Genomic DNA, 27466 nt, shown 5'->3' on the forward strand with positions numbered 1-27466 from the left:
TAAGAAAGAGCTGGCTTGAAACTGTTGCCAAACTCCAACTCAAGACAGAAAATCAGCTGGAGAGCACCATCTATTGGCCAGAAGAATGGCAGGATTGCTGTCTTTTCGCTTTTTAGGAGCCAAACCGATGGCAGTTCCCCGGCTCTGCAGAGCAGGATGTGCCCAGGATGTGCGGGGAGAGGGAGGACACTCGGACTATCGCACATCCAGACACCATCCGGGGGCAGCTCTTTTACAGTCCAACAGAAATTTCGCCTTGAACAATGTGACCCAAGTGCAGCTGCTGAGGAGAAGACAGTGCAGGCAGTCCCAGTGCTTCATTTCAATTTTTCCTCCCCACCAATGATGTCTACGTGATATCATGGCACAAAAAAGCTCTTGATATTTTCCGATTCTGGCTTTAGACAACTACTGACCCCTCACCCAAAGGTCCATCCCAGAAATGAGCATCGTCTCACACTGGTGAAACCAGTATCGAACTGGCACCTGGCAGCTGTCTGTGCATGGCACTGAGTGAATTCATCAGCCCTTCAGCCCCTTTCTCTCCATACATACAACAGCATTGCCCTGTGTATCTCAGTGCAGAAGGGACAGGAGAGGGTCTGCTTTTACCTGTGCCTTATTTCTGTGACACCCTATCAGCAGCCCCATAGATGACTGGTTTATCCAGAAAGCATTTTTGACTGCAGAATTCTGTTTTTGAGGACTCCTACTCCAAGCTGGCCTTGTCTTTAGACCATCTCTATTTAGATGCCTAAGTTTAGATTTCAAGGGTTGGCCTATAAGTCCTACTTTTAACTGCAAAACACATCTCCCTTGGGAACACTTTCATTAAAGCTGGCTAACACTTTTGGCCAGAGAAACAGGAAAGAAATCTTTCACTACCTTTTTCCTAATTGCCAGTTGCGTTTATTAGAAACACCATGAAGGCATAAAATTTAATTAATGTTGTACTTTTGCCCAGGGAGGCTGACCCAGGTCACCACCAAACTCCATGGCACTGGTGCTCTTCTGGAAAAGCTCATTAGAAGTCAAATAGGTTGACAGGTCTTGCTCAGTGTCCACCCCCACCAAAGTCAGAGGGACCTGGCTGTGGTACAAACATCAGAGAGGAACACAGCCCGCAGCAAAGACACTGCTGCAGGTAACCAAGCTCAGCTTCCCAAAGCAAAGCCAGCAATTCTGACTGGACATGGGGAAGGCTCTGAACTGCCCGAGCAGTGAGTCACAGGAGGAACACTTCTATCACATGTGGTCTCTGGAGCTTTTCCAGCTCCAGTAGTTTTCCAAAGAATTTTTGCAGAAGTTGTAAGAAGATGAATAAATAAAACTTATCAGCCATAATTGTTAACTATCTGTGATATCACTTAATTAAACAGCCAGTATAGACTGTGTTTTGGTTTGAACTAAAATGGAAATTTCCAGAGAAACAGAAGAGCTGTTCTGGTCAATCATAAATATTTTGTACAATTTTTTTCCTAGAAAGAAATCTATTAATGGTTGCGTTTGGACTTTTTTTTCAGGAGGGCAGTTAATTTTGGAGTGGATACAAATGTCAAACTTCAGAGCAACCATAATCGAGATTCCAATCAGAACATGTCACCTCAAATTAAACACTGGATGAGAAAATAAATCTGACAGTGGCAAAAACCGTAGCCTCAAAGGCCTGCCCACCTTAGCAAATTTTCTGATTTAAAAGCACAGGAAACAATACAAAACTAGCTGTATTTCATAGGAGAGAGAGGGGTTCTCTTTTGTTGGGGTTTTTCCCCATGAGCCCCATTCAAACTGGCACAGAACACAGTAGGAGGTGTGGCAGTGCAGGAATGGAAAGGCACACCATGGTAAGCAGCAACAAGTGTTAAAATAAATCAGCACCAACAAGATAAACTCTATGGCAAATTTCTGCTGTGGAGCAGAGAGGAGACAACTAAATCAGAAGGAAAAGTTATGGCTCACAAATAACTTGACACGATTAGGAGAAAGATAAATCAGCCTGCAAGTTACTCCAAAAGAGGGGGACAAGGGAATGTCCAGCAAAAAGCACCCTGTCTGAGCAGCCTAAGTGGAATTCCACTGGGAGAAGGCCAGCAGGTCTGAGGTCTCAGAGCCCAGAGCACAAATTGGAAAATAATGAAGCTGGTCCGCTGCAATTGCTATRGAGGTGACAGCGCTGCAAAACAAAGGGATTGTGGAGCCTGAGTTAGGGCAGTGGGAGAGATCAGCTTGCACACACGGCAAGGGGTTGGGTTACATGTAATTGCTCCTGTGAAGAGTGGGTGGTTTGCAAGTGTTATGACAGCTGCAGAGCAGAGGATGTCTCTGCCATGAGACAACACAAAGCTAGACCAGAGAACAGGGAGGCACAAGTCACCGAGCTCTCTAACCCAGGGCAAGTACTCTGTCCCAAGGCACTCACACTGTGCAGGGACTTCAGGAGCAGGAAAGTTTATCAGCACTCACACTCCTCCATTTGCTCCCTGCAAGGAGCACAGAGTGACTCTACAAAGACTAAGAAATAAACTTCAGGGTATCTAACAGGTCCCTTCAGTGCACAAAACCACGCATTAACCATATGAGTAAGACTTTCTTCTCACAACTTGGCAGGACAGGGCTGTGCAATGGTGAATTTTCAATCCAGACCTACCATATTTATCATGTTTTCATCCTCATTACTTGAAGACAAAAGAGCTTTAATTGCATTTTTTTAATGTGGCAGGTCATCTTGCCAATATAATCTCTATTCAGAAGCTCCTGGAACTGCATAACCAGTTACAACATGATTTTAACCTTTAAATGACTGATACATAACCTCACCTTTAACGCCATCTTTACATCTTTTCTCTTTCAATGCACTTGGCAGCCAGTGCCTCTGTCTGCATTTTTTATTTAAAGTACTTAATAAGAATGAGCGAGCAGCAGACAGCTAGCACATTCCTGCACTGGCAACTCCCACACACACAAGAGCTCGCCTTAAGGCTTGCTGCTTTTAAAAAGCTCTCTATCTGCATGCCATTTTGGGTGCAGTGTTCACATCCAAATAAACTGGGCACTGGTGCCTTGTAAATGCACATGCAGGGAGTGAGCCTGGCACCCTGCCACAGCCAAAACATGAGCAGATTCCCAGGATCAGGCCAGCCAGCTGGCTGGGGCTGCTCAAGCCTGCTGGCACTGCCACTGGCTCATCTGCCAGCCCTGCTGCACCTTCCACCTCTTCCCCATCTAGTGGGGCCCTGTGGGTGTTGGTTTCTTCCTTACTTGCATCAATACCCAAAACCCTTTTGAAACATTTCACACGATGAGTTTGTGGCACAAGCAGAGTATGTTTTCCCCTTCTAATTTTAATCCACTCAGTCCTATTTCACCATGCAGCGGTTGATCTCCTAAACTGTATTAGGGTACCACTTTGTTTTCTTGTCCTGGAGAACCTGGCAAGTGAAGAATGTACCTGAACAAAAAGGGAAAATGTCCTCATGCCTTAGCTTTCCCCCTACCAGAGGAGCAGGACAGCATTTTTATCACAGAGAGCAAGACAAAACTCCAGCTTAAGAGCTTGGTTGTGATACTGCACCAACAAAAGCTCTTACATATCACAATTACATATCACACCCATGAAATGAGGACCCCTATCCTCCCACCCTCCTGTCCTGGTACCCAGCATTCCCAACATTTGACACCTGTGTGGTCACTTCAGCTGCTTGGCCAGCCTTTGTTCATCCACGTCCTGAACATTGTGCTCATTTCCCCAAGGATTTAAGCCATTACCAGCCCAAAGTGCAGAGCCCACTTTAGCTCAGCCTGGACAGACCCAAGTGTTTTCAGCACAGGAGGTCTCTCATTTCAATCCTGGGGGATTCTGCCTGACTGCCACAAAGCTAATAGAGCCAGATTGTGCCTTGAAGGCTCAGGCCCATGTGGGAGCATCACTAAGCTGCATGATCTGGGGAGAARCTGGAAATGTGATTCTGCAGCAAAAAGTGCAGTCCTTCCATCGACTGACAGTCATCTCTTCTATGCTGAAAGCACTGCCCTCTTTCTTATTACAGTGCCTGTCAGGTTTGTGCCTGACAAGTCCACTAAGCTCTGAAAGTAAGACCCTATAAACTGAGAGGGGAAGAGACCACTGGGGGGAAAAAAGCAGTAAACAGACAGAGACCTTGTWTCTGTCCCATTCAACATACTCTTAAAAAAAATCAAAAATAGATCTCTCTGTCTCATGTGCTCAAAGAACACCGCTTGGTTCTGCTGATGTTGTTTTTTTTACAGACCCTGACAAGAGCTGTCCTTGATGCAGAGCAAAGATGTGCCCAGTCCATCACAAAGTTTGACTGTGCTAGGAAATCTAGGAGTGAAACAGAGAACAATGCTTCAGAAACCCAGCTTCTGTCCTTCACACCCCCCTTTCTTGCAGAAAGGGCAGACAGTTGCACAGTGGTTTGCTGCAAGGGGAGGCAAAGCAGCACTCTCTGAGCCATTACTGCTCAGCACACACAAGAAGAGGCTCTTCTGCATCAGGGCATCTCTGCACCTACTGCTGGAAGGGGAGGTGAGCCGAGACCCTGCAGCCTGGGGGCCACAATGGCACACTCTGTACACTCTGCTTTGGTCTCCCCAGCCCCCTCATTATTCAGTCACACAATGGCAGCTCACAAAAGCCTATCTGACATTCACTGAGGAAAAATTGTCTTGCCTCAGATCTGGCATTTTCAGCAGAGAGAGGCTCCAGTCCACTGTCATTCCTTCTTAGTTCCCTGACAGTTCTCTTAGTTCTTARCTAAGAAAAGGCTGAAAAATTCAGTCCTTCCAATGTAATCCAGTATGTACAAACCATGTGCAGGACCCGACCCTGCTAAAAGCCACAGAAGCACTGTCACTGATGTTACTTGGGCCATGATCTCACACTTAGTTTTTGATTGAGAGAGGAAAGAGAAGCCCCCACTCCTTGCCTCACCCCCATTCTGTCTAGTGCTTCCCAGTTATCCACAATTTGCACAAGAGATTCTTTGTTATTTTCCTTTCCTGTAGTAGCACAAATTTAACATGCAACAACCTTGGCCTTTTTGATGTCAGATATGACTCATGAGATAGATGCTGGCTTTACTGATTAATCTTACTTATGCACATCTTATTCCTCCCCTATGACTGCCAAGAGCATTYATTTCTGCTACACTAGGAACAAAATCTCAGCTATGTCTCTGGAGCATTACATATTGCAGACTCTGTCTCTTTGGCCCCCTGCATTAATTTTCTTCAAATGACACCAAGGGGCCAATATGTTAAGTTTGCACTATTGGTCTGACAAAATTTTGGCTTCTATTTGTAATCATTTGTACAAAAAGCATCAGTTTGGGTTAGCTTAGGCCTATTGTGGAGGGAATCACTCTAGCACAGATCATTCCAAAACTGCTTTCACTTTCAGTACTTGCTGAGGTTTGAGTTTTTGAGGCAGTGTAAATTGTATCAGGGACACTGACAACTCTCTGACGTGCAATTGGAGGTGTACACTAGAAGATTCTATTAATCCCAGCTTTGGTCTCCTGCCCTTTTAAAGAGGATTTCTTTATAGAATTAGGTATTGATCCTACTCTAGTTGCTGGAGTAGGATTCACAGCTGCATGACTCTGCTGGCATGAACTGTCTAAAATCAGATGAATACTATGAGCAGCAATACACACAGGGCAACAAGGGCAATTCCAATTACGCACTGAGGATGGAGATATCTGAACTCCTCTGGACCTCTGCCCCTCCTTAATGCTCTTTATCTTTCAGACACAAGAATCTAAGATTATTCCTCACTTGTTATTCTGGGTATATCATGGTTGTATGTAACCTATGCTATAGGCCTTCTGATGTTTCTTTAGGCTGACTTACCTGTAATAAATTTAGCTGTCATTAAGTTCTTTGATATTTAGTCTAAATTTGAGGGTCTAACATTGTCATATTTCCAGATATAAATGAATGCTGCCCCTAGCAAGTCTACAAAGAGAAGGACTGTAAAACAGCATATCTTGATGCAAAACATTYAGAAAACACAAAGGTTTCCCTAACAGTGAGAGGTGGATGCCACTCAATCAAAGGAATTCTCTCCTCTTCACTCCATGGCTGTTCATGTATATGTTGAAAAAATTCTTGCAAGCTTCCTTTTGATGCAGGAGCTATGAATTCCCAGATCTGCTAGCTCAGCCAGCTCCTCTTGAAAGCTGACAAGATCATACTGTGTCAGCAGCCTACCCCCAGGTATCTTTTCTCCAGGCTGGCAGTGCACTGAATGGTGCAGCCATCTACCCKCACCCAGCAGTTCTGGGAGGACCGTGCTCCCCACAGTGAGACTGATTGAAAGTAATGCAGACATTTCCAGGAGTATCACACACCCTACCTGCACCATGCCAACATTGCCACACATGGAAAGATTGCAAAGAATCCATCAGAAAAAATCTTGGACTCTGTACCAATTCTTCACCTACTTGTCTTATTCTTGCAGCAAGATATGGGAATGGGGAAGAAGTGTACCAACACCCTGAACAGAGTGAGTAAGGATATATATTTTAATGCAGTAATTAGCTCACAGCTCCTCCTGTGTGGCCTGAAGGAAAGCATAGTAATACCTTTTGTAAATACCTAAATAAAGGTRTTGCTGCCTAACCATGTGGCAAAATACAAGCCAGAGATCCTACATTCTAGAAGCAAGTATACATTGTATACCCTACACTGTAGAAAGYATTAAACTCAACCAATCAAAGTTAAAAACATAGGACTATTAACTGARGAATCTTGATCTGAGGTTCTGCTTTTTAAGCATTTGAAAATGAACTAAGAAAATAAACCAATAAGGTAACATTGCTTCATATTTGAAGAAAAAAATGCATGATATATACAGCAAGAGAATATAGCTAATTAGATCTATCCCTTGCAAAAATAGACCAGCATGGACAGGGTCCCAAACACCTCATGTCTGCCTGTTTCTAACTACATTCTAATCAGATTTGTCAGCCTCTGGAATTTTGGAAGTACAAGTTTTTACACGCGCTCTTATGAAAAGCCCAACAAACTTTTGCAACCTTAACTTCATTTTGCCATAATGAAAAGCATCTTAGCAGAGGCTCTATAGAGCTTGGATCTGCTCTAGTGTAGTCTAGGGAAGGTTGCTTATGGATTTCAACCTTTTAGGCTCAAATCTAAAAAGGTTCATTCACACAACGCAGCTCGGTGAAGCCAAATAACTAGGCTWAGCCTAGACTGCCCTGAGATATTTTATTACAGATGAAACCAATTCCCTTTGAAGATAAGGGAATGTGAATGCTTTAGTTGATGGACTCTCTTTTGCTTTTGGCAAGATCTATGTAAATCTGGAGTAATGCCATTAACTTCACAAGAACCTCACCCCAGATTTCCAGTGATGTCACCGGGAGCAGGATCCAAGTTTTGGTTGATTGAAAAAGAGTACCAAACATGTTAATTGAAACTGAAGCTTAAAGTAAAACCAGTGGGAAGATATTTCCTCAATTGCACTTGTGATTATTGTTAATTTGTAGTGAGTTAATAATGTAACCATTAAAGCCAAAGAATTCACATAARTCAACATAATTTGTGTGAGGAATTGAGCATACCTAATTAACTCCAATCGTTGGTCATTCTTTTTTATTTTTTTTTAACCAAGTAACCAAGGTTCTTAGTTGTATAGTCTGAGCTATAAAATCTAGTGGGGTTTGACAATGCATAAATATTTGGGACTTAGAGCATAATTGAAAGACCCACATTTTCTTGAGTATAACTTACCTCAACTCAAACACATTCAAAGTGAGATGCAGGGAGAATTAAGTTCTTTCTTGGTCCCTCAATGTTCTGCTTCCAAAATATTTGAATTTTGGACCAAAATAGACCAACAACATATATGGGAAAAGAAAATTTCAAGTAAAAAACACCATATTCTTCAAAAGTCTTTTCTTCCAAGAGAAATGCATTTTTGAGACTACTTTTTTTATTACTCTTAATGCCAAAGCATTAAGCCAGTGGTGAACGGGTTAGAGTTATGCCATACTTCTAAATGATACTTCATGTAACATTAGGAAATCGTTCGAGTCCCTGGCAAGTCTTGTAATTGTTTAAGGCTCAGGGGGACCATTGTCATAACCTAGTCTGATCTYCTGCTAAACAGGCAGCCAAGCTTTGAGAAGGAATATATTGTGTATATTGCTAGGAGTGAAGTTCCATATATCCAATCTGGACGAGGAGGACTCATAGTGCCACTTGGAAGCTTGCTCTGTTCTTCTCGTCTTGACCTACCAGGCTAAATTGGTACAAATTCTCAATATTTATTCAGCCACCATAAGAAATGTCATGACACAGAGCTAGGATGATACAACAGCCTAGACACCTCATAGTTAATCTTCAYCTTTTCACCCCTCCTTAACTTGCATCCAGTACTGCCCACCATTAGATCACGGTCTCTAGAGGCATTTGATGGAGGTATGGTACCTTTTAAACCTCCCAACACACGGAGTTAAASCCCAACACTGAGTAAGGTCCCTCAMTGATGCTCGCCTTGGGTCTGACACAAAAAGCAGGCTGCGGGGCATTACTATTTCATCAGCGATGTCAGCAGCCAGAACATTTATCCAGATCCTATTTCATGCTCCAACAGGCTCCTGCCTCAGAAGATGTCACAGGGTCAGGAGAATAGATCTGGGGAAAAGTCCAGAGATGAGAAGGAGAACATCAACCTCAGAATAAGTCAGGGAGGGGTGGTATAAAGTGTGTTGTACCACAGGCAACAGTGAGCCACTGTAAAGCAGAAAGATGAAAGATGTTTCTTTATTCTGAGAATTTATATTCAGGATCTAGCCTATAATCCCAAGCTTTACAACAGTCTGATCAGTSTCTTTGTCTCATCTTTCTAATTCTCACCTCATGCCCCCTGGATCTATTTAAAACAGTCTAGTTAAAACTATTTTCTTGGCTCAGTATTTGACCACGTCATATAAACCAAATCTGAGCCAGAGGCAAATCCAGTTCATCTTGTGGTTCAGGTTTGGGTTTAAATCAAAAGAATGTTTATGATTTGAGTAGATGGAACATTAACAAGTAACAACAATATAATAGCCTGTAATAATAAGTTGACTTTGTAAGAATAGAGTCACAGATGAGTCAAAAGAGGAAACTAATCCCCTGGGTGATATGGTTGTAGGATTAATATGGTATGAACACAGTTAGATCTTCAGAGACACACAAACCTATCCAGTAGGGTTTGTTTGGCACCAAGCTTCCAACTTTGACTCCATCCTAATAAAAATCAGAGTTGTATATATTTTTTTTTATTTTCCCTTAACTTATATAAACGTATTTCAACCAATTTAAAGAGCAAAACCTTCCCAGACTACCAAAGTCCAGAGGCYTCTATTTTTGCAGCTCTAACAATTTTACTAAGACATCTATTCTGTGACATTTTAATTATTCACAGCACCAGTGCACTACAAGTGAAACACGCTGTGTATTCTCCATTCACTCATTCATTAGTTTTAATTAAACCCTCTAATTTTATTTATGCTGTCATGGACTGATTAACAATTTGCAGCACAAACCAGGAAGTTTTAAACAGCACCTTGAGAAATCTTCCTTGCTCTTAACAGGGCTCTGCTATAATAACTACAAATCTGCTGGATTATGTTCTGAAAGGYGAAAGGAACTACATCAGCAGCTTTCCCAATGCAATTTTCTGTTAGCTGTTTAACAAAACACATCTCAAGGCCTTTGGTGAGAAAACACAGATGATGAGGTATCCAAGGGATTCAACAGAATGAAACTGCAGACAGACACTGTGAAAGTTCCTTTATTAGAAGCAATCCAGGGCTGAGATGGAGCAGCATGATACAATAGGAACAGTGGACCMAGTCCTACTCCAGCAGAGACTCAGGACACTTTAAGTGTTGCCAAAAGAAGTACTGCCTGGAACTTGTTAAAGGATAAATTCATAGAACAGTGTGAGAACTCTAAACAGAGTCTTTATAGCTGCAATTTACACATTTTATTTTTCTTTTAAATTCCTGTTATCCATTTGAAGGGTCTGTAACTTGCATCCTCTGACAACAGACCTTTCTCTGAAGAGCTCCATCTCAGTGATCTTTGAGTACCTGAACTCATCAGCATCTGTGCTACACCTCAAAATGCAAAGATTTAAGTTCACTCAAAGCAGCTAACCCTATAACTTTGCAGTGTCTTGCTCAACAATCAGTTCCTGTCCCCAGATTCCATAAAARCCCTTCCCTCACTCTCCATATCTGTCCTTTCCTCTCTGGTCCCCATCTACACATTTCCTTCTCATATCTGTTTCTGTCCCCACCTGCACACCCCAGCTCTGCCTCTCTTGCTCCTTCAGCAGTGTTTCATTCCCTCCCACCTGACTGGAAAAGACTGTCTCTGACAACTTTCTCCACCTTTCCCTGTCAGGGGTAGTAGTTCTCACCACCTGAGTCAAGGCACATAAAAGTCTAGGAGAAGAAATAAGGATCTCYACTGAACAGGACTCATCAAAAGATTTGGGGAGGATACACAGAACTCCTGGGCCCTTTGTCTTACCCTGCTTTCCTTCTCAACTCTCTGCTCAGTACAATATGTGCTTTATACAGCTCTGRGTTACTGCCAACTGCTGTGGAGCCCACAAGTAACTATTCCCATTCTTCTATGGTCTTTTTGCACAATGCAGAAAAATGAAGTTTTTGGACACTGAAGTCCAAAATGAATGAGGGAGCTGTGCACTTCCTCCCATTTGTATGGTACAGGATCCATGTGCAACAGGACAAGTTMATGGATTACAGAGAGAGAGGGAAAGCATCTTCAGGGACAACAGCCATTCCTACATAGCCATCACCATTAAGTCAAACCTGATTATTTTGCTTATAGGCTTGACATTAGGGAGAAATTATTACAGAGTGAAGCACTGACTTTTCATCTTCCTGACCTCTGCCCTGAGTACAAACTGAGGCCAGATAGCAAAATCGGTTTGAGTGTGTCAGTCTGAAGTGAACTAAAACRACACAATTCTTTATCCTTTGGCACACCCTTCAAAATCTGGTCCCACAATTCAGCAATGGGCTATTTATAGAGGCTGCACTACCTCCAGGCCTGGAGCAAAGAATTGTCCCAGGAGAGCCCAGCTAAGACAAAGCAGAGCAGTACAGGCTGAATCTGCCCACCTCATCAGGAGGGTTGGATTTCACTCCGGCCAAGAGCATTCTTGGCAACAAATGAGGCCTCCCATAATGTATTCCAATAAAAACAGAGGCTTTAAAAAGAAATCAGTGCTTTGTTTCGTTCCCTTCCAAGACATATAAATCATTTGAAATTGTGCTATTTTGGAAGCAATKGCCATTTCTTTTAGGCGATGCCTCCCTCTAGTGTTAAAGCCAGCAGGTGGCCACCACCAGGTTCGACAGCCCAAATTTTGAGATGAAAAATTTTCGAATACTCGAATATTTGGAATACTCAAATATTTCTTCCTGGCTCATCAACAGTTCAAACACAGCCTGAGCAGGACTTTCCCAGCGAGCTTCAGGAATCTCCATAGGTGCTAGCAATCATTGCAAGGAGACCTACCCAGGTTGACAGCAGGTGAAAAGCAGCAGCCTCTGGCTGCCTGGGTAAGATGGCAGTAGAAGATCCTGGTTCTGGGATACAAGAGCCAGAGCCTTGTCCTAAGCTTTTCAAAGAATAACTATGAAGGATGTGAAATGTGAAAGGCTGGTTTGAAAAAACAATAAATTCACAGGCTTAACTTCCCTCTTCGCCTGCAGGAGATTGATGCCAACATCTTATTATATGYTTACTCAGTTCTTGTCTAATTTTTTCCTCCTTTTTATCCAGAGCCTTAAAAAATGTTGTAGCACATATAGCTATAAAAACATATGTAGGAAAGACACACTTGAAGTGATGATCTGGCTGCAAGCTCAGAAAAAGGCCTCTAAAAAGCTGCAACAGAGTCACCTAGAAAGTCACTTTTTGATTCCTTTGGAGGAACATACAGCCCAATTAACCACAAACATGAAGCTTTCCTAAAAAAAGTGGTATTATCAAGAACTTCCTTACATGTGAGCTGCTGTCAAACAATATTTGCTGGAAATACAAAAGGTGAGCAATCTAACCATAGAAAAGCAGTGGGAGAAACCTTCACTTCTGGAATTTATTCCCATTTGTAGTCAGTAGTTTGCCAACCTAGTAGTGCATTAGGAGTAGATTTCTGCATTTAATTTCTTAAATGCACCACAGCAGGGAGAATGAGGGAAGAAAAAAAAACAATTTTATTTCTCTGCAATATAAAGAGTAACAGTTATTGCCTGCCAACTACACAATTATTTTCAAAGAGCTTAGCATCTCTCTTAGGTTGATATATTAGCTTTATTACACTGGCATGGCTCTGAGAGATACTTGCCACTCAACTCGTTGGTACAAAGAGATGCAGATGCTTTATTACTGTGGATGGAATTYCCATTTCTGCCAATGCTGCCGGCAATTCTGTGCCCTCCTGAGAAGTAAAGCAGCCCTTAAATCATTTATTATCTATTCTCATCACAACTTCACAGTTTTGGCATTTTGTTTTAAAAGTATCAGTGTGCCTCAGTGTATAGCATTTTCACCAGCAGCACAGAAATCTCCTAGGGTGTTGGCTCAGACCCACAGTTGACACTTCATCAGGAAAGGACCGGAAAATAGAGAAGCTAAACTGATATGCATTAAAATCTGCCACTGCCATCTGTTTTTTAGCAGAACAGTGCTGCCTTTGGGCACYAGGACACTCCATACCTGATTAACTGACCCCTCTAGCATAGCGTTGGGATTTTCAGCTTCTAAGCTGGCCTCARGCAGGACAAGTGTAGCCAGCTGATCAGCTCAGCCACAAAAGCAGCATTTCTAGGAATAGCTATAGCATAGGGAAGCACACAACTGCTTAGGAAAGTTTTAGGTGAAGCCCCTGGTGTCCATCCCATYGCAGAACTCTAAGCAGGTAAGGAAAGGTTTATTCTTTGAAATTCAGCCACAAGATTTTACAAAGTTGTGTTTCAGCCTTATTCTAAAATTGAAGTCTTTCCTTCCTATTTAACAGATCAGCCTCTTTTAAGCACGTGGTGTGTTATTTTAAAGCGAGCTTGTTTCAGGCTATTTGGAAGACAGCAAGAAAGATCAGCCCCTGGAACAATCTACCAAGTCATGTAGTGGATTTTCTACTGTTCAGTGTATTTAAATCAAAATGTGATATCCTGCTAAGCCATCTGTGCTACATCACCTCCAAGACTCATGCTTGAAGTACAAGTTACTGGGTGTTTTTACTGTGTGTCACACAGGAGGTCAGAACAAATGGTCTAATGGTCCTGCCTGGCCTTCATCTCTAGGAATAAATGAAAATCTTAGGCCTAAGCACTTCGGGGAAAAAGGAACATCTTTAAATATTTACCAAAGCACTGCATCCATTGGGACTGATTCATAAATAAAAGTAGCAGTCACATGCCTGGGGCTCAGCCATCTCAGGTCACCTTAATGCATGTAAACACCGGTGTGATGAGAGTGCAAAGATGTTCAAATCCCATGGCCACTTAACTCTGAAAATGTAGTGGTTTGGATTACTTTTTTCKTAGACAGTCAGTCCAAAGCCTTCTGTGTGGTTGCTCCATTCAGATCAGTCATAGTTCACATACAGCATTTCCTCAGAACAAAATACATAARTATGTTCTGTCACAAAGTCCTTCCTTGGCCTCCAGTCTGGCAAAACATGTACAAAAACCTGCAGAGGAAAGGCCTACTTGAAAAGCAACAAAGCAGGTTTGGCCAACTGTCAGCAAGTCACACCCTCAAAAGCACAACCAGGCTCTCGAGTGCAGGACTTAGACATGGTAAGTTATTACTGGTTATACTGGGTACATCACTGGGATGTGTTTAGCATAGWTAGAGGGATAATTTTAAAGCAGGAAACTGAAAAAAATTGACTAAAAATTAAATCACTGCCCTTTCCCCTTAATCACTGACTGTCATTTGGAGAACATGATTTTTCATTACCCAATTCAGAACCACAAAGCTTGCTTCCTTTCCAAGCTGTTACTCTACTTGAGCTTCCCTGGGAGTCTGAGTTTTCTCACATCCCTCCAGATCCAACAGCTGAGCTCTGAGCTGCTGCATCACATGGTCTGCCAGGATCCTTCCCACAAACCCCACAAGGCTGAGCGAAAGGGAAGACACTCACAGAGTTTAACTTCCCAATCTTGCTCATGCAAGTAATAGAACATAATATCTTCATATCAAAACTTGTCACAACTAGCTCCAACAAGAACTGTCATCACTAATGCTTGCATACAAGGGAGGCGAAGATTGTGGCTGCTGTGTGAAAATTACTGCACTGAACATGTAACTTCAAAGATTTTTTTTTTATAATACAGATTTTGTACTTTTAGAGCCTTTGTAATGGACCGTTCCAGGTAATAGGTGCAGCTGAGAACAGAGGGAAACAATAGATGTCACTTGCCTAGGTAAAACTGCATGTCAAGTTAGAAAAATTAAAGAAAAGCACAGTATTACAAAACATGTTTTCCTGAGGGTCATAGACATTACAAGGAAGGAATAAGGGAATGGGACAAAAAGGAGTATCTTCAGTCAACGACCAGAAACTGTAGTGCGAAATAAAACCATCAACATTTTTGGAAACTATTAACAGCTACATATTCTGCTATAGAATACACAGCTAGCTTTCACAGTTGGCCCAAGGGTGCCGGCAAATGAATTCAGTTCTGCAGCTCAAAGGAGGGGGAGCTGGACGCAGGAGTTTCATGACGCTGAAATGGGGAGATAAAGATGGGGTAAAAGGGCAGAGAAATGGGACAGACAGACACCTGGAGCAGACTCCGTTCTCTGTCCCGTCCCAGCAGAGCACCAGGCCGCACCTGAGCGCACAACGCCTCCGCGCAGGCCGGGGCGGAAGTGACGTTGTCGCGGGGCGGTGCCGCGCAGGCGCAGTGCCCGGAGCAGCGCGGCCCGGCCGTGGCTGTGGCGGTGCCGGTGCCGCTCCCGGTGCGCTGCGGGGCCGCGGTTCGGGCTCGGCCTCGGCCTCAGCCCGCCGGGAGCCCCGCAAGCGCCCATCCCAGCCGCTGGCCCCGTCCCAGCCGCTGGCCCCGTCCCAGCCCAGCGCTTGCTCGCAGACAGAGGTGGGTGAAGCACCATTTCTGCCCGAGCACCCTTGGTGTAGGCGGCGCTGAGGGGCCCGGGGTTCCTCGGAGGGCGCGGACCGGGGGGTGGTGTGGTACCTGTTGCTTGAATGCAGGACCATGCCCGATACGGGCGTGTTCCGAGCGGCTGGGAKAAGACCGTGAGGTGGGACTGAGACCCATGGCCTGCCCTGCTAGGAGAAGTTGCTGAACCAGRCGAGTTCCAGGCTTGCCTTAGTAAGTCAGTCCAGCATTAATTTCCTGAGAACTAAGGTGCTTTATGCTCCACCATAAAGGTGAATTGGCAAACTAAAGCTTACAGCCTACTATTCTAATTGATGCCTTCAATGGCAAGTCTTAACCTGTTTCAAAAGTTGTATTTTTTGTGTTTGGATATGTTGTGTATGTTTTTGTTATGTCACAGTCTTCTGAACCATGACCATTGACACACAAGACTGAGTTCACTTGTCTTGTTTGTCTTCATAACAACACCTTTCAGGAGGGTCAAGCACAGTTGTGTCKGAGAGGTTTTGGCCACTCTTGATTGTGGAAGCTGGTGTGGAGATGCCTTTGCAGGGAGAATTCACGTAGGAGTAGACTATCAGATGGTTTTTCACTGAGAATGTATCATAAATGTGCTTATTAGTTTGCTTACTTTGGGGGGGGAGGGCACTGTGGTCATGAGGAGCTCTGTATGTGTGAAWGTTCTTATGATTGTGTGCTTCTGCTTTGTTACCTTTGAGCAGAGGATGTCAACAGACAAGAGTCACCTGCCAGACAGTATCCAAGAAGAAGACTCTGCCACTAATTCAAGCAATAATTGCCTGCATAATGATGAGGRATTGGGAACTGAACGGCAGAATGGCATTTGTGACAGTGGTGTGGCTAATAGTATYGGAACTCCCAACTCTGACAGCCAGGCTTCCACTTCCATGGCTGTTCCTTTGGAGGTACCCAGAAGAGGACATCCCCTTTTACAGATCRACAGGCAGCAGATTCAGTCTGTCTCATGTAGTGCACATGCTGCTGAGCTCAAAGACTTAGGAGTTGATGTCTATGACCAGGACGTGTTGGAGCAAGGAGTTCTTCAGCAAGTGGATAATGCAATTAATGAAGCAACCAAAGCAGCAAAAATAGCTAATGCATCAAAAGAATATGAGTCAGTACTGGAGGACTTAAGGTAAATTGTGTTTTTTCATTTCTATTTCTTTCTGATGTTCTTTCTGATGCCAGTCTAATGAGACTTTGGATGTTCACGTTTTTAAAATCTGAAAGAGTTAAAGATATTTTGAACGCACTAGACCAAATGTACTCTGGAATCACTCACCTTTAAAAAACGAAGAAAATATTTTTCACATCAGACAATGCTTCATTGCTCTTATTTGACTGATGTAGTCATGCATCAAGGCAGCACAGTAGAATACACCTCCTTTTTCTGTTTTGTCTCCTACCTCACCAAGATGCATCTGTTTTCTGGCAGTGAAGAATGGCATTATACTGTGTTATTCAAAGTTACAGTCAGAAAGTGTGACTTCCTCAATTCTGTATGTTTTGTGGGTTTATATGCCTTCTTAGATGACTTCACCTGCTGAATGTCCTACAACCAAAACAACCTTATCACAAGTGTTTTTAAGAAGTACTTGAAGACACCTTAAAAGAATCAAATGCTTAAGTAACGTTGATACTGTTGCTAGTAGAAGACTTTGAGGAATAGGAGCTGCTAGTCTTTTAAATTTTGATCTTCCTTTCTGTTTCTAGTCTCTTTGTGGGGTTACTGATTGAACTTTTGCAGATGAATATGTTTATGTTTCACTGTATTGCAGAAATGGTGGTTTTTTTAGTGCTTAAGAATGCTGTAGGCCTCAATTACCTGTGTGAACTCACACAGCTCTCTTATGCTTAACGCATGCACTTCATTAATTTTCCAGTTTGGGTGTGGAGATCTGAAATTAAGTAAGTTTGCAAAACTGCAATCTAATTTCAGATGTTTTAGAGCAGAAGAATATAATGAGTAAGACGGTATTGAGAGAAAGAATGGAGGARCATAACCATTACAATTAGATTATGCGGTTATTGAAAGAGTAGTGCACACCACTGTCAATTAGTTTGTGTTTTCCTGTTTTTCTTTAAGGATSCTATGATTTTTCTTAACCCTTCTATTTTCACCTTCCACTTGAAGTGGTAAAACAAGATTTACTTGAGGGAATGCAAATGGTTGATGCAGATTTGCAGAACCTTGTCTGCATAAGATGTAATGTGAGAATCTGAAAGTTGATTTTTGAGAAAATTAACATGTATAGCTGACTTTCAGCAGTGGGACTAACAGAACTTTGGACATCAGTAGAGCATGACCGAGTTGGTTAAAATCCTGTAGCACAGTGAATACRTGACTAGAGGAAACATCAGGCAAGAAGTATTTTCTGAGTAGYTGGCACAGAGTTCATGGTAGAAGCTGCATGAATCTGTCTTATACACAAATGTAAGCAGAAGAAGTAGAATAAAAATGTTTGAAGTTAAACCCTATTTAAATTCCAAATTCCTGTTAATTGTGGAAGAAGATAGTGTCGAGAAGTGTTGTGGAAGAAGATAGTGTCAAGAGATGTCAGGGCCAAGGAAGCAAGACCCAAAATTAGGAGATGTGCAGATGGATAGTGTACTGCAAAGCAGCAAAACTGGAGAGTGAGAAAGAGGATGGGAAGTTTCAAAAGTGTTAGAAAAGAATGGAAAAGTGAAGATGGCACTAATTCCTGGGGAGCTGGTAGAATAAGTCACCTAGGAAGGATAACAGTGATAGAATCCAGATTAGAGCTGGAAGTAAATGTAGCCCAAAAATATCCTCCCTGACCACTGAAGAGAGTTACTTAGTGCTTCTCTTTGCATATGAGGGGAATAATGGCTGCTTTGCAGGTGTTGTGGAGAGTTTTCTTTGACTTTTCCAATGTGCTTTGAGATGTTAGTTTGTGTATCCTTATTAAATATTCTTCTATATGAATCAACTAAATCTAGATATGTTGCTTCTGATGGTCAGGCAGTTCCTTCTTCCTTGCAAATGAATTCAAAAGCAAAAACATGGTAGTAGGTTGTAGCAYGTGGTTCTACTTTTAATTTCATAGTATATAGGGAAACATACATATTTCCTTATATAATGGCATGAAACCATTAAAACTGTTCAAGAAMATTAGAACAGGGAGTTTCCCATTTAGATTTTTGTTTTGTGTTTTGTTTACCTTGAATAATGAAATCATTGCTTGTTACATCCAACCTGTAACTTTCAAGTACTAAATATTACAATGGTTGTTCAGTTTACATTCTTCTGGAATTTTGCTGTTAGCAAAATTTGGTTTAAAAATATTTTATGATGTATGACTTCTATAAGTATTTAGTATTTCCAGTGTTGTTTAAATATGATATGCTTACCTTTAGACCTTTTTAAATCTTACCTTAAATCTCCTGGAATTTCTAAATTGTCTAAATTGAGACTGTGCTGTTTTTCTTCCTAGAATTTACCAGTTCGTTGCAATCTTATTGTTTTTTCAGATCATGTACAACATCTCTGAGACATATAAATAAAATTATTGAGGAACTTTCACCTCAAGCTGCTGACAACAAAAATATTAGCAGAAAACTAGATTCTGTAAAACGGCAAAAATATAACAAGGTAATTAGATTACAGGAATTYCATGTTGACAATACTTGGCTTGTACTTTGTCTTAAGTTTGGCTTTTGTGATATAATTCTTAACTGAAGTTCCAGGACCTGCTCAGAAGATTGATTTGCATTAATTTTATTAAAACCCTCCCAGTAGTATTTGGGGAATTAGCAAAGCCCTGTTAGGGCATGATTCAGCTCTCATGGTCTTCATTCCCTATGTTCTTTGCCTTAATCCTTTTTATTATTTGTATCTTGTCACTACACACCATTTCTTCTGTGAGCCTCTTTAAAGCATTGGTTTGTCAGAAACTGCTCTGGCTTTTTCTGTCGGAGTGGCAGGTTAAGGAACCTGTAGAACAATCTAGGTGGCATCAGGATGATGTAGGCAGTAGACCTCTATAACTGTAAAGAGGAAGGAGATTTGAGAAAAGAGAAACTTCTGCTGCTCAGGAATGTAGCACCTAGATCAGCTCACTGCTGGAAATTCACCCTGATACTTTGTCTAGTGATAAACCTGACTGTGAGACTTACTGTCCTTTGCCTTCAAACAGGCCAGTCTTAGGTCATTTACCACTGGCTCATTCACTTGATGGTTTTTAACCTTGATAATTTCAGCAGCTTGGACAACACYGTGCTCATAATTTGGCCAACTAAGAGAGTGATAAGGACAGTACTGAGCAGTGGCAACGGACTAGAAAAACGTGGTTGTTAAATTAGCTGTGACCACTCCTGAAATAACCATGTGCAAATACCTACTGGGATGTTAAACTGATTTACAATTTCAGTTTCTTTGTAACAAAACATTCCAAAATTTCTGGGGTGATAAATAAATCTTAGTAAATATTACAGTTGTTATTTGTGACTTAGTAATCACAACCCCAGGCTTGCAATCATGAACAAATCTCTTGGTGTTCTCTGTCCATCTTGGCAGTCTGCTTTGATGGGCTTCTTTCACTGGAATCAACACATTCATAAAATGACCTTAAGATATGTATATAAAAATGCAGAGTGTGCGCATGAATTTTATGTGTGTAAACAGTCTGATCTTGCTATACACATGTGGTAAGATCATTGAACACATAAAATTGTGTGTCTCCTGGGGTTGGAGCCCTACAGGTGTCATGGTGAGACTTTTTTGCATTTTTTGGTTTTGTTTCAAGTGTGATACTGTAAACATTTGAATATGMGATTTTGGTTGAAAATGCTGCAAATATATTGATTTAAGTCTTTTTTAAAGGGTTACCAAGTTTGTTAACCAGATTAAAAATTAAATTATCTAATTCTTGTTGAAGGAGCAACAGCTAAAGAAGATAAAAGCAAAACAAAAGCGTCTCCAAGGAATACTTGGATTAACAGAGTCTGCTGATGAAGCAAATGATCTTGAATATGAGGAAGATGAAGGTATGTATAGGGGAAGGCTGAAAGTTGTGTTCTACTTTGATGTAATGCTTTTTTTGTTTGAAGCTAGTTTGTAAGATTTTTGCCAGTAAGGAAATCAATTTCACTGGTTGGCTTTCAAAAAGAGAGTTAAGAACACTTACTCTGTACACCTGCACACTTAGCAAATCTTGGCATATTCATGTGGGAAGTTTTAAAAAATGGATGTTAATCTGTGTTCAGCTGAGTAGGGATGACTGAGGCACATTAGAGTATTGGGCTTAATAAATTGGAAATCCTAACAATTTTTTCACAGCTAATTTGATAAAGATGACTAACATCAAGATTGAATTACATTTTATATGTTGGATGCTATCAATCAGCATTAACAAAATTGTTTTTTCTTACTTTTGGGAAGTATCACTAGAAATGGAAGGGGAAAATGCTTCTCTCTTTTAGGCTGCAGTGTGATTTTTAAATTAAAAATAAGGTTTCTTCTAGAGCATGATATATGTTCCCTCAGTGTTTTTCTAGGTGCTCTTTCTCCCTGCTGTCTGCAAACTAAGTTGGCCACAGTCACTAAGCTGCAGTATTCTGCAGAGCAACTTTGGATCCCAYTGGTATTTGTGCATCATCACCTTTGGGTTTTATTGTTGTTTGCAGAGGTGAAAATTCTGTTCTGTTTCTCCCTTGCACAGGTGACTCAATTAGATTAGATCTCCCAAAGTTCATGATCTCTCTTGATACAAAACTTGAAGGAGTCAAACCTTCAGTTAACTTTTCTCAGTAGAAAAACATCTTAAAGCCTTTTCCTTTGAATTGGTCCATGCAGCAAAACTCAGGCACCMAGTGTGTTGAAATGTAACTAAGAAGTGAGTGGAACCTAACAAGAAATGGAGCAGTTCCAGYAGGAGGGGATGGAGGTGAAGGGGTTTCATGCCTGATGCAGTCATTACTCATTAGATGTATGATAGATACTAGTGCTTTTAAATGGGACATTTAAAGCTGTGCTGGCAATTCTGATAGACTTATTTTGAATTTTTGGACTCTGATTATGGATTTCAGGCCAGAATTCTCCTTCAGCTTTGTGAATTCAAGAGCTTTTCTTTCTCTTCGGTTTCAAAAACCAATTACAGTTTGTGTATAATAACTGTAAGTGCACCAAAAAGTTCTCTTTTATGGCAGAATGCTGTGCAGCCAATCTGGCCATTAAATCATCTTCCTAATGTTAGTATTGTAGTCTAAGAAGAYGGGTTCTGTGGTTTTTGGTTTGGTTTTATTGTTTCTTGGACTCTTTTGGGTTTTTTTGAGTCATATGGTAGAACAGTCTGTTCTTTACGATTTACATCTGTTCTGGTGTWGTAATTGAAATGTCAGATTTCAAGCTTATGAATAGGACTGAAAGATAAATAATAAAATTGAAAWGGGTAGTGTTGCTTTATATGGGAGCACAGTAGTTTCTTGGACTGAACATGGTGACATGAGTGGAATTGCCAGCATAGGTGGTCTGCTAGAGTTCCTCTATCATTTGGAACTGTAATTTTATGGTAGTTCTTGCTGCTGTGTGTTGTTTCAGGAATATCTGCATTTTGATAGTATGTGTAACACCCTTGTTCCWGTGTTTTAGTTATACAGAAGATGTTAAAGTCATGCCATATATTCTTATTTTTGTTGCAGAACCTGGTCCATCATCTCTTGGCAGTATGCTTATGCCTGCTCAGGAAACAGAGTGGGCAGAGCTCATTCGTACTGGTCAGATGACTCCATTTGGAACTAAAATACCTCAGAAGCCAGAGAGGAAGGCACGACAGTTAAGACTAACTGAAGCATCTGATTTTGAGAAGTACTTAGCAGACCAAGCTAAGCTGTCATCTGAAAGAAGAAAGTTATCCCGTCGCAAAGGAGCAAAGAAGAAGGCACAAGCCAAAATCGTTCAGTGCGAGGCTCCCACAGCTGCTGCAAAGGAAAAAAGTGGTAAAGCCCTCTCAAAAACAGATAAGCGTTTAAAGAAACACTTGAGAGAGCTTCAGAAGCATGCCCTCCACATTCATTCAAAGGCCAGGATCCCAAAGGAAAAGAAGTATCCTGAGGCCAAGAAGTTCAGGCATGAACAAGAGGATGAGAGYGGGGAGTCTGAGTATGTACCTGATGAGGAACTCTTTGATCCAGAAGCAGCAGAAGAGGAAGAAGAACAGCCGTCTTCTCTTGCTGAGAATGATTCTGATTATGAACTTAAGAATTTATCCAAAAAAAGAAAACGTTTGGTGAAGAAGGATTTTAAAGAAGATGAAAATGATACTGACTTCATTCCAAGCTCTGAGGAAGAAGAAGATACAGTGGGGAAGCACAAAGTGAGAAGATGGAGAGATGATGGAGATGTGGACTATTATAAACAGAGACTAAGGTTAGTCCTAGACGTTTTTGTTGGTAATACTAACAAATTAGTATGTTGAACATGCAAAAGACAATGTCTGTAATAGACTGTTAGRGATTCTGTTGAAGTAAGGAAAATTAGGTACTCAGGAGGACCATAGATAGCCTTCCAGAAGGATTTAGATATGGAGCTTAATTACAGAACTTYGCTGTTAAATTTTTCTGGTTGTTATAGATTCTTATTTCTGTATCACCTTCTGCTAATCTGTGATTTATGAAATTTGTATAACCTGTGTGTTGGTGATATCTGCAGCTACAGTGTGTTGTTGAGATGTTTTTTCTATTGATAGCACAGTTTTTGAGCTCCTAGCAATAAGACTGAGAGATGTTTCTATTTTTTACATCTTGTTTGGAAACATTTTGAAGGAGCAATGAAATGACATGCAATTTGTTAGGCTGYTAAAATGCTAACTAGACATGCCAGCGAAGTTATGAGACTTCTGCACATACTGGGAGTCAAGAGATCAAGACCACTAAAATGATTGTTTTAATTGTTCTCTAACCACTGGCATGTGGTCTCTTTTCTAGTATAGGAGTTGGGCTTTATATAACAAACTTCATCAGGTTGATGGCAGGTTTTAATGAGTTACCTTTAGTGAATGTCCTTCAGATAGTTACATWGTCTCTAGAAAGTCATGGAACTTGAAAACAGCTTCTCCAATGAGAAATGAAGAGGACTGTCAGTGGTGCTGTAGTGATAAATCCTAGCATAAGAACTTGATTAATGCTTGGGAGGCTCAAATTTTACACCTCTATGGAGATATAAAATCTTAACGGATTTAAATGAAGGTGTGTCAGAGAAGGAATCAAGAAGTAGAGGTGTGAACATGATCTCTTCTGTGGTGGAAGCCTGGGTTGCTGTGGAGAAAGAGGTATATTCTAGTAGCAGAGGTGCCCTCAGTTGTAGAAAATCTCACATTGGAAGTGCCTGACTTCACTTCCACATCTGAGGTTAGAAAGGCAGATYAGGAGCTGATATAAGGCAATAGGTTTGGAATCCCAGGATGCTGGTTTTCARAATTAAAGCATAGTTTATTGCCCTTGAATAGAAATTGTGGCAAGAGGCTAATCTGAACAATGTCCAAAGGGTCAAAAAGAAATATGTTTTCTACTGGATGCATTAACAAAAATTAATTGTTCTTCATTGGTAAAATATTTACTGTTTTATTGAATAAAACTGTATTCTTCACATTTAAAGTAGAGCAATATTAAATCATTTTTAATTCAGTGTTTTCATCAAGAGTAATTTATTTTGATTGAAAGTTTTAATATGACTCACAGTTTAAATTCATTCAAAAACGTTTTTTAATAACGTTAAGATTGTGACAATTTATCCTTAGCAAAGTCATATCAYAGACTACATTTCTTTTGGTTACTGAAGTTACAATAAAAGCCTAAATGAATTTTAGAAATATCAATAACTGTAATTGCTACCAAAACACTACATCTCTTAAAAATTTCATAGCTACAGTTATTGTGGCTGTTAAGCTGCAGCTGTCCACATTGATGTTTTTATGCTGACACCCCCAGGTAATCTTCATTATGGGAAATGCCATGAGAAAATAAAATGTAGTGAATTAAGAAACATATTAAGAATGCTATAGAAATGCTGTCATTTGCTTACATTTATATCTTGTTTCATGTCAGTTTTACTTTTSAATGCAAACGAATGGGTGAGATTATGGTATATTTTACCCGTGAGAGAGGCAGAGGAAAATCCTTCAGGATTACTTTATTCTTCTGAACATCTAGTCTTGTACTTGGCAATGAATTCAGTCCTACACTCTTAGAGATTGAAAATGAGTTTCCTTAACATTAAAACTTTTCAGAGATGGGACTTCAAGAGATTGGTCTGTGTCAAGGGGAAACTACACTGATGTTGTTAAAGTATGATAATTAGCTAACTACAYGACTGTAGAGCATCTCTTGAACAAGAGACTGTTGTCACAACAGGAGCTGTTATCTGTAGGAAATTTCAGGCAGCAGAGCAGCTGAATCTTCCCTTGTCCTTCTAAAGGCTATTTGGAGAAGTTGGCCTGGTCACTCAGAGCAAGGTGTGATCAGTGGAACGTGGAAAAGCAAGGTTTAGCGATGCAGAGTTCATCTTAGGCTATCAGGAATTTCAGTTTTTTTTTTCCCTTGCATGGGTCTTGCCTTTCTCTAGTCTAGTTATTGTTACTGGAGCCATGTTGCCTTGTAGACATGCAGGTGAAAAAACATTCTATTCTGAAAAGTCAATGTCTTAAGGTGAATCATAACTTGCTAGAATAGTTAACAGTAACAAGGGGCATCAGGGTGATGGAGAGTAAGGTAACTAAGGATACTGTCATGCACTTTTAAGGTAATTTAAATATTCAGTGAAAATTAACATTCCCAGCTATCCATCATACTGGCTTTTACCAGCTGAACCCAGAGACTGGGTGCAGTCTGTAGGATGGTGCTGGAATGTCTCAGACACTTGATCCCCATCAACAGGGATGTTATCAAAGGTCTATTTTGTCATACTCAATAGTGACCATCTTTGTCTAGAATAGTTCAAACTGGAGCTGGAAGGATTTAAACCTGTTGCCTCCTGTCCAGTGGAACGCTAAGGTACCGTGGTTTAACCCCAGCCAGCAGCCAAGCCCCACACAGCCACTCACTCACTCTCCTACCAGGAGAGAAGTAGAAGAGTAAAAGTTGGAAAGCTTGTGGGCKGAAATAAATGCAGTTTAATAGAGAAGGCGAAAGCTGTGCACACAGGCAAAGCAGAACAAGGAATGAATTCACTGCTTCCCCTGAACAGGCAGGTGTTCAGCCATCTCCCAGAGAGCAGGGCCCCATCACATGATAAACTCCATCACTCCAAGCATCCCCATGTCCTTTCTCCTTTCCCCCCCACTTTATATACTGATCATGATGCCATATGATCYGGAATATCCCTTTGGTCAGTTGGGGTCCCCTGTCCTGACTGTGTGTCTCCCCAATATCCTGTGCACCCCCAGTCTGCTCCCCACCATGGCAGCATGAAAAGGCCTTGSCYCTGTGTAATCCCTGCTCAGCAATGACAACAGCATTGCTGTATTATCAGCCCTGTGCTCAGCACAAATTCAAAACACAGCCCCATAMCAGCCACTGTGAAGAAAATCCACTCCACTCCATCCAAAACCAGCTCAGGTCATGGCAGAGTCAGTTTCTTTGAAAACTGTGGGAAGGGTGAAAATGGACCTGTTTTTCAGTTTCTTTTACCTAGCATCACCATAGTAACTTTGAATGCTTGTTAAGTGTGTAGGAAATAAAACATTTTTGTTGGTTTCTTTTCTCAACAGCAAAATGCTATATGTTTTTATGGTATTATTCTCAAGCTTTCCAGATGTGGAAACTTCAAATTATCAAGATTTTTTTCAAATTATTTATTAAAATAGCAAGCATAAGTATAAAAAAGTAATCTTTTCTGCAAATATGTAGTTAATATGTTGCATAATTGACATCAGTAAGGTGTCAGTCTAAAGTAATAGCTTGGAGTCAAAATAAACCTTGGGCAGTCTTATGGACACTGTTGCCATACCAGTTGTSTGTTGTTGGTATGTACCTGCCTGCTGTTACAAGGAAAGAATTACGTGTTGTATAATGGGAGATCAGTGCCATATCTGTGTTTCCTTGTCTGTTCTGTGTAGTTTGTAGAGTACAGTTGTTTGACTTCTCTTGCTGTCAAGTGCACAGAGGCAAGGCTAGGCAAGCTRCTTCTTTTCATGTCTCTCAAGTGATATGCAGGCAGTTGAATAGCAGGAAGTTTTGGCTGTCATTTGAATCAACTGCTTTGTATACTAAAAAAAATCTGTTTTAAATTAAATTGGTTTTCATATATCAATTTTCATGTGCTAGCTTTCTTTGATATATTTGAGTTACTGAATCTCTTGATGTTTCAAAGTTATAAATTAAAAAAGGATTAAATACTACCTTTCCTGAAAGATACTTTTTTAAAGCATTCTTACTGCTCTTTAAAATGACAAAGCCAGGATGCAAATGAAGATGTATTTTGTCTCACTCGCTGAGTACACCTTTCATTCTAAACTCAAGTGTGTAATTATCTACATCAGTCTTAATTTACTTATGGGGGCTTGTGCTACTAACTGCATGTATTTCATCTGTTAGGACATACCAATTAAATCCACCCATATATAGACCATAAAAAGTTAGATCAAAAAAAGTAATACTGAATGCTTCAATTTAGCAAATTAGAATAATCTGCAAGGGATTCTTAGCCGTATAAAATATAAAACATATTGTGTTTCACAAATGCAAACTATATTAAATACTCAGCTTGGTTCCTGACTGTATTTTTTTTTTAAAGTCAAGTTATGCTCATTACTGTTTTGGGTGCAGAATTTCTTTCTAGGGTATTGCAATAAGTGGGAAATGAGCTTAGTATCTGAATACATTCTTATATTAAGAAAAAATTTAATTGTATGATATATGATTTTCATACTTTCAGGGATAAAATTCTATTTATGTCAGTGACAATGGACAACATAAGACAGATTTCTGAAAGGTCACGCTTCTGTTTTGAAGAGACTTTGGTGATATAGTAAAACCTATGTTTTCTGATTGTTTAGGCATACTAATCATATTTAATTGATGTATGTAAGGAATATATTGAGCAAATGGACAGTACATTACAGTATATGTAAGTCAGAGATGAGCTACCACTATTTCTCCCTCCAAAGTTTGACTTCTAGGGGAAGGTGCAAGACCAGATCAGACTGATCTGATCTTGGAAATGGTGTTTGTCCTCCCGTGGCTCCCAAAAGCCATTTGGATATTTACAATTTTCTAAAGAAAATAAT

General features: G+C 40.7%; 1 protein-coding gene across 3 annotated transcripts in view; it reads left to right on the top strand.

Annotated features, from left to right (window-relative positions):
• The first annotated feature begins 15043 nt into the window (after positions 1-15043).
• Positions 15044-27466, top strand: part of ERCC6 (ERCC excision repair 6, chromatin remodeling factor) — a 44939-nt gene continuing 32516 nt past the window's right edge. Inside the window, exons 1-5 of one of the 3 annotated variants that reach the window (XM_057370985.1) lie at positions 15044-15179; positions 15926-16359; positions 18717-18837; positions 20123-20231; positions 21885-22611. In XM_057370985.1, coding sequence (XP_057226968.1) covers positions 15929-16359; positions 18717-18837; positions 20123-20231; positions 21885-22611 — 1388 coding nt within the window. In that variant the 5' untranslated portion in view covers positions 15044-15179; positions 15926-15928. The other 2 variants (XM_057370984.1, XM_057370982.1) reach the window with 2 other exon arrangements.

This window comes from Malurus melanocephalus, unplaced genomic scaffold, assembly GCF_030028575.1.
Source record: "Malurus melanocephalus ecotype Western Australia unplaced genomic scaffold, MMel_1.1 scaffold_137, whole genome shotgun sequence".
NCBI classification, from domain to species: domain Eukaryota; kingdom Metazoa; phylum Chordata; class Aves; order Passeriformes; family Maluridae; genus Malurus; species Malurus melanocephalus.